The sequence below is a fragment of the Coenobita brevimanus genome, chromosome 28 (assembly GCF_032717465.1).
Source record: "Coenobita brevimanus isolate Jiangsu-jjx chromosome 28, ASM3271746v2, whole genome shotgun sequence".
Lineage (NCBI taxonomy): Eukaryota > Metazoa > Arthropoda > Malacostraca > Decapoda > Coenobitidae > Coenobita > Coenobita brevimanus.
The window spans coordinates 10,286,590-10,303,051 of NC_136981.1; the positions used below are offsets into that span (position 1 = coordinate 10,286,590).

The 16,462-nt window shown below is 43.2% G+C and overlaps 1 protein-coding gene across 1 annotated transcript in view; it reads right to left on the reverse strand.

Annotated features, from left to right (window-relative positions):
• Window positions 1–2,370: 2,370 nt before the first annotated feature.
• Window positions 2,371–16,462, reverse strand: part of MED14 (mediator complex subunit 14) — a 68,999-nt gene continuing 54,907 nt past the window's right edge. Inside the window, exons 19-25 of the mRNA XM_080268609.1 lie at window positions 14,210–14,501; window positions 13,494–13,603; window positions 13,277–13,381; window positions 12,616–12,774; window positions 12,272–12,406; window positions 4,815–4,949; window positions 2,371–4,311 (exon numbers count right to left, since the gene is read on the reverse strand). Coding sequence (XP_080124735.1) covers window positions 3,364–4,311; window positions 4,815–4,949; window positions 12,272–12,406; window positions 12,616–12,774; window positions 13,277–13,381; window positions 13,494–13,603; window positions 14,210–14,501 — 1,884 coding nt within the window. The 3' untranslated portion in view covers window positions 2,371–3,363. The remainder of the gene's footprint in view (window positions 4,312–4,814; window positions 4,950–12,271; window positions 12,407–12,615; window positions 12,775–13,276; window positions 13,382–13,493; window positions 13,604–14,209; window positions 14,502–16,462) is intronic.

Here is a 16,462-nt window from a genome sequence, read left to right on the forward strand (position 1 = left end):
GGACCAAGGAGTGATCGTGGCAACAAAGCGCCTGTACCGTCGGAAGTTCCTGGACGAGGTGATGGTGGTTCTCGAGGACGAGGACGAGCGCAGGGAAGGACGTGACACTCGAGGCAAGCGGACTTTGGAAAACCTTCGCCGCTACAACATCAAGTCTGCGCTGTACAACTGGGCTAGTGCATGGAAGGAAGTCCCTGTGAAAACTCTTGAAAATGGTTGGTCTCGTCTGCTTCTCGGAACAGATGTGGAGTACGATTTCCTAGGGTTTGACGTGGATGACTTCCATGCACGGCTACGTACGCACGGCGACGATGTTGATGTGGACGATGTTCGTGAGTGGTTGGACGACGACGAGGGCGATCCTGGGTATCAGACGTTGTCTGATATCGAGATCGCGTCTTCGGTTGCTGGTGTCAGTCCCGAACTTGAAGATTCCGACGACGAAGGCGATGATGATGCAGACTCCGCCCAGCAGGACACTACTCCAGCCATCCCCAAGCTGAGCGCACTCCGGGAACATCTAGAGTTCGTCCTAGACTACCTGGAACACCCGGACTGCGACAGGGAGATGGGGCCCTTGGGACTCGTGGAGGAAGTGCGTGCTTTCCGGCAGCGCATCATCAATCGCCAGAATCATCGGTCCTTGCGTCAGTCAACGATTGACAGTTTTTTCAGGCCCGTGACCCCCGCTGTGCCAAGCCCTGGTTCCACTCCGTTGCCTCCCCAAGACAGGCCCTCATGCTCCGAGCCACAGCCCAGCACATCAGCTACAGTGGAGTCACCGCTCGACGTGAGTTTGCGGCTGTCTTCAGAGTCTTCTGTAGTCGGTACGCCATCACCACTACCCACCGATGCACCCCTTGGACGCCTGCCAGTGATACTCTCGGGCTCTGACAGTGAATAAACAGCAAGAACTTCTCCACTAGACCACACGGGAATTTTGAGTGTTGTGCAGTGAAAAAAACGGTGTGTTGTGTTAAGGTTTTCAAGTTGGGAGAAAAGACTAAGTTGAAAAGAAATTTAACGTAACTAACCTTCTTTGTTTTGGCTTTGGAAACTTAAAAAAGCTTGGGAAAAGTTAATGTGCAACACTTAAATTTAATGGAACATTATTTGGACTAAAATGAACACTGTGAAAAGAACGGACTTCTGTGTGTTATTGACTAAGTTCAGTGCAAGACTTCAGGAAGAGTGTAGTGCAAGTGCTTCAGGAAATCGTTCTTACTGTCAGAGTCCGAGAGGAGGCGGTTATTCATCGAGGTGGCCAGGGACTTGCTGTAAGTAGCCAAAATGTTTCATGTTGTACTATTTTCCATACTATATTTACCAGAATGTTTCATATTGTATTTTTTCCCATACTATACTTACCAGAAAGTGTCATACTGTACTTCTTTCCATACTAAACTTACCTCATGCATGTGCAGTAGGAATGTGTTTTTCAGAGTTCGGTTAGGTTCGGTTAGGTTAGGTTCGGTTAGAGTCCATAAGTACCAGAATGTTTATTAATGTATGAACATACTTCTAAACCCACATTTTATGTGTCTATTGCATTTATTTCAGTCATTTATGTGCCTTATTGGTGTGATTTGGGTGTTAAATAGGTGCTATGCATGTCCAGAGGGAGTTGTATAGGTGTTTCTCTGTGTTAGGGTCCGTAAGTACAAGTCCATAAGCTGGGGCCCAATATCCGGACAAAACCAATATCCGAACCTACCGATGGCTCTATTGATCCGGATATTGGAGTGATTACTGTAATACACAATTAAGAATGATGAATGGTTGATGTAGGTAAAGATGATGTAAGGACAAAGCACCCTGGAGGCTATCTATCTATTACTCTATTACCTGACACCTCAATCCCATAAGGGGTGGCCACAAACAAATTCCCTCCAAGTCCCCTGTCATTTCACTGCCATTTCTGGAGGTATTTCTGTTTATGCCAACTCCAGTTACAAGTCTCCCAGGCGTTAAGAGATGGTAATGATGTAATGAGATTCTGCATTGTATAAAAATTTATTATACTGCTACAAAAACTGAATACATTAATCTATAAAAAATTATAAAGATTAATACCTCCTTACAGTCTGATACCAATACCAGTCATTAATACTAACACTTTGTTTTTAACCAGTCAATATGAAGCTGGGATTCTATGGGCTTGAATGGTAAAGAGAATGAGTGTGTGGTCCATTTCACTGGGCATGCTGTTGATTTATTCTCCCACTTTCCTTTTTCCTTCTTCCTTACTTTCTCATTCTACTTGTGGGTGAGAAAAAGAGTTGGGATGATACTGATGATGATGATGATGATGATATGGTTTTACATATCATAGCTAGATAGTTAAATGTACAAGGTGATGCATTTACTGTATCCCTTGTCAATTCTCAAGTGCTGCAGGGTCAACTTAGTTGCATTACCAATGTCTACCCTGCATAAATAAAGAAAAACTGCAAATCACTGTTACATATATAATAAGTAGAGGTAACCTGTTACTGGGGGCCTCTCAACAAACTTGCATAACTCATTCCCACATCCACATCAGCAAAGTGAGCTGTTTACACAACACATGAGAACTGATAAGAGGAATACAATAAATGGATCATTGCACTGTGTATGTTAGCCATGTACTGTAATATACAATACAGTTATTTCCCTACTCGGGGAACCTTTTAGTTATTAACTTTTTTCAGTGGCCTCTACAAAATACTGTATACTGTACAGTAGTTATTACCCCACTGTACCCAGGGATAATGTTTTTATTTTATTCATGAAGTTTCCTGACAATTTTATTCAACTCAGGTTAAGCTTTTCAAAATGGAGAGTTCAGATATAGCCATGATAAAGCCCTTCAATATGAGAGGCTATTGGTAAGTTGAATAAACTCATCTGGTAGCATCAAAATTAAATTAAAAAGATCATCATCCTGATTCAGAGGATTATGACCTATAACAGTGGTATTAATGATTAAAATTTACTTGAATCAACTGGTACAACAATGGTATTTCAGTTGCTACCTGTGTTCACTAATAACTAGTACATATTTAGCCTACAGTACCGTGGATTTCAATTTTAACTTTTAAGTTACAAACCAAGGCTCAAAAGCAATTAAGCCTGAAAACATTCCTTCACCAACTGGCCCTAACATACTGCTGTTTTTGTAATGGCCCTACACTCATTTGGACTTAAACCTGGTGGACTCTAGGCTGACGGTGTCCTTCTCCTGCAGTCCACAATCTCCCTTTCAGGGGACAGGGAGGGAGTTGAGGGATGTTTAAACTGGGCAGCTTGGCCACATGATTATGTCAGTGTCACCATGTGAAGGCATCCCTCCCCAGCACCTACCATAAATTTTGCTATCTAGTGCTACTGGGGCATCTGTCTACTGAACTGGCCCATCATATTCCCACCAAATCCACCCTGTCTGCTGCCTGGTCCACTTTGCATTCCACCAGGTCCACCTTGCATCCCTCCTGGCCCTCCCTGCATCCCTCCTGGCCCTCCCTGCATTCCTCCTGGTCCAGCCTGCATACCAGCCTGCATGCCACCTGGCCCTCCTTGCATACCCCCTGGACCAGTCTGCATACCACTTTGCATTCCACCTGGCCCACCTTGCATACTTGGTTGCATGCCACCCGGCCCTATAGTCATCTGTGGTCCTTGCATACCCCGTGGTCCAGGTTGCATCAGTCCACCAGCCATGGAAGTGAGAGGCTGCTGCATGTGGCCTGGACCTGGGCCAAGGCCAGGTCCAGGAGCAAGAGTTCCCATACCAGGCTGCATATGACCAACAGGCTTAGGTCCACCAAAATGTGGACCAGAAGTTGTCATAGGACCACCTGGACCAGCCAATGAGGATACTGTAGTTGTGCCTGTGGATGCTGCAGAAGACATCATAGTGGAGGTAGGTACTCCTCCTGCTCCAGTAGTGGCAACTCCACCTCCAGAGGCACCAGGAGAGGCCATGTGAGGTGAGGCCAGGTGAGGGGAACCCAGGGCTGGGGCAACAGTAGGTGCTGACGACACTGGTGCCTGTGCCTGAGGCTGTGGTGGGGTGGGAAGAGGGGTGCCATCTGGAGCAAGGGTCAGAGTCAACAACAGTTCCCTAATACATGGAAACAGTGACATCTCCCCAGGCTGAACAGGTGTGCGAGCCATGATGTCATTGATAACCTGTGTGAGGGCAGGGGAAGGGGTCTGGTCCCGCCGTTCTGCCATCTGTGTCTTGTTGGTGACACTGTCGTACACTACTGGTAGCATCAGACTCCCTCCCTCACCCTCACTCCCACTACCACGACCACGTGTCAGCTGGAACTGTTCAAACACTTATTATTCACCTGACCTCAATTAAGAACACTGCTAATATTAAAGACCTCATTTAAGCCTGATTCACCTGATATCATAACCTTTAACAGCTGAAATTACAGAACTCTTATCAAAATATTATACAACTTGCATAAAAACATAATTCACATGACACTATATCCAGTACATTGCTGATACAAGCTACAGAACTCATATAAAAGCCTCAGTCATTTGAAATCATATCATGAACACTACTGACATTCCAGAACAAACACAACAAAACTTTACCCACCTGAAATCATACATAAAGTTTTATATCACCTAATATTATCCCTTAAACAAAGTTGCCATTACAGAACTCACATAAAGGCATCATTTTTAACCATCTCATGGTCTGGGCATGTAACCTAAATCCAAAAAGATATAGCTACAGTTTTCAACTGTATCTTCATCTCAGTTTATTCAATACATCACTTACATTTCACTGAAACATAAAATATTAATATACTCACAAAGAAAAGTATTTTGTTTTTTGAGACCATGACAGTGAAGAGACCTGGTGGTGCAATCTGTGAACCCATGGGTGGTTTGGTCAGACACCACTGCAGTGACCACTTCATCTGCTGCTGCTGCTGTGCTGATGGCATCTGTACCAAAGCACGAAACACTAAACACTACAAAACAAAACTTGACTAATAATAATGTGGAAAATACTGTACAGTAGGGTGGGTCAAAAAGGAACCAACTTAGGATTGCCAGGTTGAAACATAGTCAGAATGGTGCTCCATCACAATCCCAATAACATTACGAAAAAATGTTTCGATATATACATGCCCATTCCAGCAACTTGGATCTAAAAACAGAGTTATTTCTTTAAAAAAATTAGAAACACATGCTGTTTTTTCGGATGAACTAAAATGCAATTTGTGTTAAATTTCAATATTAAAAATAAAAGTAACAGTTAAAATATATGTATTCAAATCATATGAAAGGCATTAACTAATGAAAACAAAAAAGAACAGTAGAAATGGCATGAACATTTGAATACATCAAAACCCTTGTTCAATTTCACGATTCGGAAACAAGCTGCGAGATCACTTATGTTGGATGAGCATACCATGATGCGATTCGTGCCCAAATACTTTACTTGTGGTGGATGTGACATCCCTGATGCAGTGTTTCACTCCTTGGGAATGGCAAGGGTACAAGTCCGGTACGATGGGTTGGCTTTCGTCCATTTGGTCCAGTCTGTTCTTCAGCAACAGAACTGTGGCAGAAGAAAGCTCTACCATCTCAGTGTACCTCTTGGCATCGAAGTTTATCATCAGTCGACTTTTCAAATATTCTAACTGAGTCTTGGCCATCATTCTCATTTATCTGTGCTTGTTTCATCAACTTGATCGCCATCGAGCGTACGCCAACATCTTCATCAGCAACAGCCAATAGAAGTAGCTGTTATTGGCAAGCACAGGGCAAATAATTGCCTGATCCTCCAACGGCAGATTTTGAAGAAGCTCCACCATGAAGAAGAAATTTTTGGCTCCATCCTGACACGAGCTGTTGGCTTTCACCCTGAACCACACAGGAGCGTAGTAGTTCACAATGAATGAAACGAAATGTTTTAGGGTTGGTGATGGTTGCTCCTTTGACATGTAAAGTCACAGTATGCAATTAACTTTCGTAAGCCACTTGGCATGATTTAACGGTCCTGGTTGTGCAGATGGTCCCATGCACACCTACATTATTATCTCCACTTGGCAATTGCACTGCCAAACATGCATGGCACAGGTAGCCCTGATCTTTGCTGAGATCACTTACAACTCTTCCTGGTAAAATACAAGTTTTTCCAGCAACACGTTCATAACCAACAACTGAAGATCTTATGGGTCAAATTCAAGTGACTGACCTACTTCTCTGCAGCCTCGTGGACCTGTTGTCGAACCATCAACTGCCTCGAAATACCTTTGGAAAATTATTTCAACAATATGAAACAAACAAACAAGCCACTGTTGTGGTCTGCCACGCTGTGTTTCGAGTTCACGGCTCACTCCATCTCTCTTTTCAGTATTGACATTTGTCCCATCACAGACGATAGCTTGCAACGAATCTGTTGAATCTGTTTCTCGAATGACAGACATGACTTCCTTGGCAATATCTGCTGCTCTTCCACTTTCGGGAAAAACGTGGTCAATATAAACGGCGTCAGGAATAACAACTACTGAGTAGTGATCTTCCTTCATGATTCTCTGACCATATGGGGTTTTCTTGAGCGTTTGATAAATTTTTCCATCGAAACCGATGCAAACGATTTCCTTCGTCATTTTTATGCTGTTACAATGTGACATCTCTCCAGTATTTTCTCTGATGGCAGGGTTTACTGGAATCAACTTTACTTTCTTCACAAAGAATATTCATATCTGTCAGTAGTGCATTCACAATGGAGCAGATGTCTCTATTGCTTACTTGACATCGATCAGCTACACGACTCAGCTCAGGATAGACTAATCTGTTCTGACTGTTTGCTTCCATCTACTTCTGCAGTATCATCAACAACATACTGATCAGATAGTTCATCACAGGCATCACCGTCGCCAATACATGCTGTCATTATCTATGTATCTATATACCTAGGCTGCTTCCCCCAAGGAAAGGGAGGTAGCCAGGACAGGACGACACACTCCCCACTTACTCATCCATTCAAACACATTCATTCGCATCTTAGCCCCAAAGAGGAGAAGAGACAGATCCTCACCGCACCACACTGCACAAGGGTCAACTGCGCAGTGCAATCAGTGACATCCGCAGCAGGGCCCGACAGCAGAGCTGGTTTACCCCTGCCACATCATAATAGACCCATCTCCTTACCCGCACCTGACCTGACTAGCTGATCAGACCGAATGCGGGAGAATATCCCCTCAGGGCTGCGTCATCATTTATTCATTCACAATTTCTCTCCATTTATTTCTGTCACTCACACCCACTCTTCCTTGCTAAACAGACATCCCTCTCGCATTCAGCGCTCTCTTAACACTGTCCATCCATCCAATTTGTGGTCTCCCTCTCAGCCTTACACCTCTCACATCAGATCTAGTTATCTTTTTCACCAATCGCTCATTATCCATTCTCTCAATATGTCCAAACCATCGCAACACCCTCTGCTTAACTCGCTATCTCCCGAACAACTCCAGTTCTCCTTCGCACTTCATCATTTCGCACTTGATCCATACGCGTCACTCCACTCATACTCCTCAGACACCTCATCTCCATTACATTCAAACTTTTCCTCTCTGCTACCCCCATATTCCATGTTTCAGCCCCATATAACACAGTCGGTACCACAACACCCTCATACAGCCTTCTCTTTACATCCATTCTAAGCGAACGACATCTAAACACTTTTTTCATTCCTCCCAGCACCTTTCCTACTTCATTCATTCTAAACTTCACTTCTGCATCTATTCTTCCATCCACAGCAACATGTGACCCTAAATATTTAAAACACTCTACCTCCTCAAGCAACTCACCATTCAAAACTACATTCATCCCCCTACCATTTACCAACCTCGTACAGTTCATCACTTTACTCTTATTCTCATTTACTTCCAATTTCCTCCTTTCACACACCCTTCCAAACTCCTCTACCAACTGTCTCAATCTCTCCTCTGAATCAGCCACCAGTGCAGTATCATCTGCAAACAGCAGCTGCTTCAGATTCCACTCTCCACCATCAACATTCACCAGACTCAAACCTCCACCTAAAACTCTTGCATTCACCTCCCTTACAACACCATCCATGTAAATATTAAACAACCAAGGTGACATCACACATCTCTGTCGCAGCCCCACTCTCACGGGAAACCAATCACTCACAGCATTTCCCGCTCACGCTCTACTATTTACATAAAAACTTTTTACCCCTTTTGGAAACTGCCATCAAGTCCACACAATCTTAAAACAGTCCACAAAGCCTCCCAATCAATTCTATCATATGCTTTCTCTAAATCCATGAATGCCCAAAACACATCCTTGCCTCTTGCTAAATACTTTTCACGCACTTGTCTCACAGCGAACACCTGATCCACGCATCCCCTCCCTCTCCTAAAGCCACACTGCTCATCACCAATCACTCCCTCTGTACCCTCTCTAACTCTCATAATTAACACTACTATACACCTTACCTACAACACTCAACAGACTTATACCCCTAAAGCTAGTACATTCACACTTATCACCCTTGCCTCTATACAACGGAACCACACAAGCACTTGCCCAGTCAATTGGCACCATACCTTTCACAAAGCACACATTCAACAATCTTACTAACCAGTCAACAATAGTCACTCCACCACCCTTCAGGCATTCCACAGCACACTCATCCATACTTGCAGCTTTCCCTGTTTTCATCTCCTTTACTGCCTTCTCCACTTCCTCCTTCGTGATCAAAGAATCATTCAACTCTCTCAACACATTTATTCCTTGCACCTTTCCACCCGCCACAATCTCAGCCTCCCTTTCCTCCTCTACATTTAACAATCTTTCAAAATACTCTGCCCATCTCTTCCTTACTGCATCCATCTCAATTAACATCCTTCCATCCTCTGCTTTTACTCGCTCTTCCTTCCCAGTCTCTCCCTTTCGCACCCTTTTAACCTCCTTCCAGAACATTTCCTTATTCTGTTGAAAATTCTGTCAGTCGCCTACCCCACCTCTCATCTGCTGCCACTTTAGCATCACGCACAGCCCTTCTCACCCTATTCCTCTTTTCCTTATACCTCACATATGACACCTGATCCTTCCTCTGCAGCCACACTTCATATGCACGTCTCTTCTCAGCCACAGCCATACTTACTTCCTCGCACCACCATTCACTTCCTTTTCTTACACCACCACCCACATCTCTTCTCAGCCACAGCCATACTTACTTCCTCGCACCACCATTCACTTCCTTTTCTTACACCACCACCCACACGTCTCACACCACACACCTCTTCTGCATGCCCCACCACAGCACTCTTAAACAATTGCCATTCCTCCTTCACACTGCCATTTTCCTGACCTTTCACTGCATTCCACTCATCTTTCAATTTCTCCTGATACTCTATCATTTTCTCTCTTTTATCCAACTCACTCACTTTCAAAACCTCCCTGCCACACCTAACCCTCCTAGCTCTCATCCATCTCTTACGTACTCTTAAATTTCCCTCCACCAGGTGATGGTCAGACATACCTCCACCCTTCCCTCTCAGAACTCTCACATCCAACAATCTTCCTATTACATTCCTAGACACAACCACATCACCCTCTATCAACTCTATCAATGCTTTACCCACAACCATTCCACCCTCCTGTCTCACCCATGTATACTTATAAATATCTTTCTTCTCGAACAGCGTATTTCCAATCACCATCTCTCGCTCAACACACATCCCTATCATTCGTTCCCCATTTTCATTTCTTCCAGGCACACCATGCATACCAACTACACCTTCAACTGCTACATTTCCCACTCTAGTATTCAGATCTCCCATCATTACCACATTCACATTTACTCCAAAACTCTGCAGACACTCATCAACATCATTCCAGAAAGACTCCCTCTCTTCTTCATCTCTCTCACTACCAGGCCCATATGCACTCACAAACACCCACAACTCACGTTCAAATTTTGCTTTCACCCACATCAGTCTCGATGACACCTCCTTCCATTCAATCACACACTGGGTACTTCCAGACTCACTAACAAGGCCACACCTTCTCTTGCCCTTCTCTATCACCACCTGACAATCTTCCATTCACACTTCCAAACATACACTCACCCTTCCCTTTCATCATTGTTTCACTCAAAGCTAACACATCCAACTTTCTTCTCACAAACATTCTCCCAATCTCCTCCCTTTTAGCCTCAATCATACTACATCCACGCACATTCATAGACCCAATCTTCAGGGTACAGAGATAACTCAATCCCCCATCCCTTTCTCTGGCCTGTCTCTTTTTATTTTGCTTAGTATCTCTAGTGGACTCTTCATAAAGCTGCCTTTTCATCACTCTATTTGCTGCACACTTGTTCTGTGCTGTCTTCTTCCAGTCTATTCCACCAATATACATTTTCCTGCAATTATTTTGGTCAACCCAGAAAGCCCACTCCCCAGGTGATATCTCGTCTGCTCTAGCGCACTGACACTCAGACCTCTCACGTGCATTGAAGTTTTTGAAACATTTGTAACGAATAATGTCAAGTAAGGTGTCAAAGCTGGCGAGTTTCTCTATGTAGGTGTTGGAAGTCCTTTTGCTCACTGGATATTTCCTAAGCTCCTGTGCCTTTGCTATCAGGTGTTTCACACGAATAACAACACTGGCTTAATCAATAGTTGAGACGGAAGCTTTCTCGTAAATTCCTGCTACTTCAAGTGTGGCAGTTTCTGCATGGGCTTGGGTGCTCAATGATGGATTTGTGGATTTATGTTCCAAATACTGTATGCCCTTATGACATCACAGCTAGTGGGCAACTGATTTACCGGAAGACTGCGTGATGAGCCGAAAACAGATTCTTTCATGCTTTCTCATGTGCTGCAACTGGCCATGATTCCGGTAAAATACGCAAACTCATACAAAATTCAAAACTGTAAACCAGTACCAGTTCGTTTAGTTAGTAACAGAAATGCAAAACAATGGGTTATCATTTATAGAGTTGCCAATCACCGGTAATCACTGAATGCTTGGAGAGTCAGTGCTGCAAAAACTAAATTGAAAGTTGCTGGAGTACCACTGACTCATTTTTTAAAATACAGTTGGTTCATGTGAAAACATACTATAGGTCATCAAAATAGCCATGTTTCGTCGAATTTTAAATTTTTGACCCACCCTACTGTACAGTGGGGCACCAAGTTTCATGACAACAGGTTTCGCGAATTCAACTTTCACGGCACTGACCAAATATTCCCAAACTTCCACTTTCACATGAAAAAAATCGAGTTTTGAGCACAAATTTCGGGTTTAGGGCAATATTTTGAACTTTGAATTTTCCGTGCCGCCCACCTGCAACCTGCCGCCATCTTGAATGATGTCATGTCAAAACCCAACCTACCCACTTCTGCCATTGTGTACAAATGCCGCTGGCTCCATTGCGATGGATTCTCATGGTTCAATGGCCTCTACTATACCTGACGGTGTGGGGAAAGGGCCTGATGGTGTAGGGGGAGGGCCAGGAGGTGGTGGTGGTGATAAAAAGTGCCCGGGGCCCTTCAATATTGGGAGGAAAAGCTAAGGCAAAATGACAGTATCGTGTTGGAGTGAAGAAACGGCAGTATGATAATGAAATAAAATGAAAAGCACCTAGCACAAGAGGAAATTCAGCACGAAGTGGAAGTGTTGCGTCGTGGCATCTGAGGAGGCAGAGAGAGAGAGGGAGGGTGGTAGTGAGGCAGAAAGGGGTGACGGTGAGGTGGTTGGCAGTGAGGCAGCGAGAGGTGGTGCTGAGGTGGCTGGCGGGACCCAATAACCCCGCCACGAGTCTTGGATACTTACCCCCAGCATCCATTAAACACCTCAACCTGGTCTCTGTGGTATGTTTCTCCTCATATAATGTGTATTTATTGTTTGTATCTCACAATGCAATGTACAATATTGATCTGATGTACTGTACTGTATTGCAAGTGAAAATGAAAATCTGGTGTTACTTTACGACAGCAAGGAACCAATTGGCATTTTTGCCATAAGGACAATGCCCCAACTTTCGCAATTTCAACTTTCGCACATTATTTTTGGTCCCAATTAGGCGCGAAAGTTGGTGCCCCACTGGACAACAAAACAAAATACAGTCTATCTAACAATAACTGGCTGATTAAGAAAACTGTTCACTGCAGGAATAGTTAGATGTTTTTTTAATAAAGGTTCTTGGGCTGTACTAATGTTCAATGCAGTAATGAATAAAATTTTTGTAAGATGTGAGTATGGTCACATAACATACCAGCTCTAGTTGCATGATGCGTATGCAGTCTCTCAACACTCTGGGAGAAAACTTGAGGATGCTATTGAAAGACTGGGCAGCGTAGGGACGATAAGGCGGTACTGGGACTTTCACACTAAAGAACTTTTCCACAACCTGGTAATGTAAAGGAAGTCCTTGATATCAGAATGGCTGTCCAATGCATACAGGAATAACTGAGTAATATACACCCTATGAAAATAGGTGCTATAGGACTAATGGTTTGAGTAGTGAAGATTTATTCCAAAGTTTTCTCCACCAAGAAAAAGAAGAAACCTTGCACTGCACTCATTATCCGTCTTGTCATACATGTAAAAAGCACCAACCTGGAGCTGTTCTGGACACCATTGGTCTGTGTGGTCTGGCAGTGGTTGCAGCTTCAAACTGAGGGTGTATACTGGGCTGGACTGCACTAACAGTTGGCAGTTCAATGTATCTGTCTTAAACTGTATACTACCTGCCTCAACACCACCCACTGCCTTCATCTGGGAACAACATTAAGACTGTTATCATCACCATCATTACTGTCATCACCACCATCATCATATACACACTGTTCTTCCTTCTCTTGTTCATATTTCTGAAATGATCGAAGAGTTACATTCTCAAACTCCCTACTTCATATTAACAAACTGTTTGCATGATGATGATTAACAATATAGTACAATACTGCAATGAAGCATATTCAACAGATTTAGATTTCATATGAAACATTTATAAAAAAAGTTTATAGCAATAATGCATGTCAAAGTATTGGTAATGAAAGTTCACAACTACAGTCAGTCTGTTTTCACTTGCTGTAACTTAGTCACTTACACAATTTGAATACCAAGTTGTGGTACCATGAAATCCAATGAGCCTTAGATATGAGGTAGGAATGAGTCTCCCTGGTTGCTAATCATAATGACACTCAAACCTGAGTATGTCTGAACCTAAACTGAGCTGAAAGGGGTTAGGTTAGCTTAATAAACCCACTAGAGTACTAACCATCTCACAGCCTTCACACATCTGCTGGAAGTGACGCTTGATGTATGTGATGCCCAAGAATTGCTCCAGTAGGCACTGGGGAGTGCTTTCACTCCCTTCATCACTCTGCCAAGGAAAGGGGATAGAAAATGCAGTACAGTAGGTGCTTGCTATACATGCCAGTTTATTTTTACACTGTTTTTGGTAGTACGTACACCATAAATTGCCTGTGACTAACCGGTGCTGGAGAGCAGAGTGTGAGGAAGGCATCGTGAGTTAGTGTGGTGGGGACGGCAGCAGCGTATGGTCTGTTAGGAAGCACACGACCTCCACCATACCCTCCTCCACCTTCACAAGAAAAAGCATGCATATTCATCATCATCATTATAACTATATATTTTTAGAAACTAAATTTCTGGGTCCACATTATCAATAAGTTTTACTGCAATACAATAAGACTTCATTATAAGCTGGCTTTTAATAATTCTTTTTTGCTATTAAATTCAAAGTTAATTCCCCCCAAAAGGCTTATTATAGTTCCACTGCTACCAATAAAGCTGATTTGTATGTTTCAAACCAAGTGACCACATACATTACCGTAAGGGAAAAAATAAATAAAAACAAACAAAAAATAAAAGGGAATTAGGCCCTTCGAGGCTCTCTGAAACTGACTCTATCGGATATGTTTATGTGAAATTATAGAACATAGTGAATGTTTTTGACGCATCCGATAGAGCTAGGATTCCAGGGACTTGAATGATGAGTGAATGGATGTGTGGCCCATTGGACTGGGCAAATCTGGGCTGTGTGGACACTGCTACTCCTCACCCTGTCCTAGGGTGAGAAAGGAGGTCCGGATGATGATGATGATGATAAAAAGGAATGTCTTTCTGACCTATAACACGGACTGCCTGTATTTTAAACCTAACAGAAAGTACAGACTGGGTGTGGTACCTTGAGAATGTACAAGCATTGAGGCAGGTGAGTGCATGGGTACTGAATGTGGACCAGCTGGCGACGGGACCAGGAACCCACCAGGGCCGGGGGATGCCACACCATGCTGCTGGGCTGCTGAAGGTGAGCTGGATGAGAGAAAACCTCCCCCGGCACCCCCTCCACTGCTGGGTGAGGGGTGGGGCAGGATGGTGGCAGGGGATGGGTTGGGGTTGAGGATGGGAGGTGGGGATGCCAGGGAGAATCCACTGGTGGCTGGGCTGGACACAAAGCCACCATGGCCACCACTACCCTGTTACAAACACAGTCATAAATAACAAAGATACTGAATCCTGATTGCACAGTGCTGTGAACTGTTCAACAACAAGAATTATCATACACAAACAAATAAAAATAATTTATATGAGGCATACAGAACCGTAGGTTCCAAACCCTGTTTTTTCCCACTATCTTGTTCCCACAAGATCCCTCTTTCATAGGTATGTACTGAATGTACTGAAGCTGCCATTAGGTTAATTCTCCAGTTTGTTTACACTCAGTTTTTGCCAACACCTCATGGAAGAGAGGGAAGAGCACAGCTCTGATCCAAAAGATACATTTCCCCATTATTATTACCATTTTTAACAGAATAGATAGCTGATGATGCATGGTGATTTAGTGGGTAATTAAGGCGTTCCAATCGGACTGAGCCTGTGTTTGATTATATCCAAGGGATGGTTGGGGCATATTGCTCAAGTAATGCCACTCACGGATGAGTGAGGCTGGTCACCCTCATCTTAAATGTCAGGGCCAACTTGCCTAGCCCCAGGCTCCTACACTCCTCATGGGGCAACATGGATGGATGGATAGCTGAGTGATGGTAAAGTTTTGTGACAGCCTTAGGAACATTTTTATTAACGTTTTTCCCTTTATTATGCATTTATCATGCCCTGTAGTCTTCCTCTTTACTATCCTTGTCTTATGCTAGTAGTTTAGTTACTCTTGAAGGAGCTGCCAAGCATGGGCTAACTGGCCTGCTGCTGTAATTCTCTCATGATGTTATTCTAATTTATTATTTTGTGTTATTCCTTGACTTTTTGTATTCATCTGTAAATGAATGCAACATTATTAAGCATGAAAAAGAAAGTAACTGCTTATCTGAATGTGAGTCATCTAGACATACTGGTAGTGACACCCAATGCACTTTTTTTTTTTCTTTCTTTTTTTTCCCATCCATCCACCATCCAATCCTATGTTGCCCCACGAGGAGCATAGAAGCCCGGGGTTAGGCAAGTTAGTCCTGACAGTCAAGATGAGAGTGATCAGCCTCACTCATCCCCGAGTGGCATTACATGAGCAATCAACCCCAACCACCCCCTGGATATAAACCTGCACTGGCTCAATCCGATTGGAGCGCCTTAATTACCCACTAAACCACCAGATGCCAAAACTTGGTTATGTGGTTACCATCCAGCACAGTAAATGGTTTCCTGGTGTACAGGAAACCAATTGGCTTGTCACTCAGTGTAGAGTCACCCACAGGCAGAAGGAAGGGGAAATAATGAAGGAGAGAAGACAGAAGAGGGAGTGTAAAGTCACTTGTCAGCAAAAGGATGAGGAAAGAATGAAGGAAAGAAAGACAGAAGAGGAAGGATGGAGGAAAGGAACAGGCAGACACCCAAAGCAGCACTACAACAAGTGAGTGGATGGTGAGTGGGAAAAAATCACATATCACCACAATGTACAGTAGATTCTTTGACTTCAAAGTTCAAGAAACAGATTAAAAATCATATGGCTGGATTAAGAATTATAATGATTTTAATGTTATCTAACTCTTTATCACTATTATTTTTATTTTTTTATTTTTTCTTAAGAAACAATGGAATATACCTTTTGGTACTAAGCACCTCACATATTTATTACTTACCCATATGTGGATATATTTCTTCCACAAAAATATTGTTGCATGAAACAACACATGACACCCTTTTGTGATGAGGATGCTGTTGAAAAAAATCCATCACAAAACAATTTACCATATATCGAGACACTGATAATATACATTCAATTGGGATATATTTGTGGTCAAGGGTCACCCATGCAACGAGAGTCTCCAATTCACCTAAACTGGTAGTTATGTCATTTCACTTGTTGCTTACCACCAAAATTATGTCTAAAAATAAGCTTCCAACGCACCTAAGCTGGTAGTTATTTCATCTCAATGCTGCTTCAATTGCAACAACACACTACCGTTCCATCACTGACACTAACGCA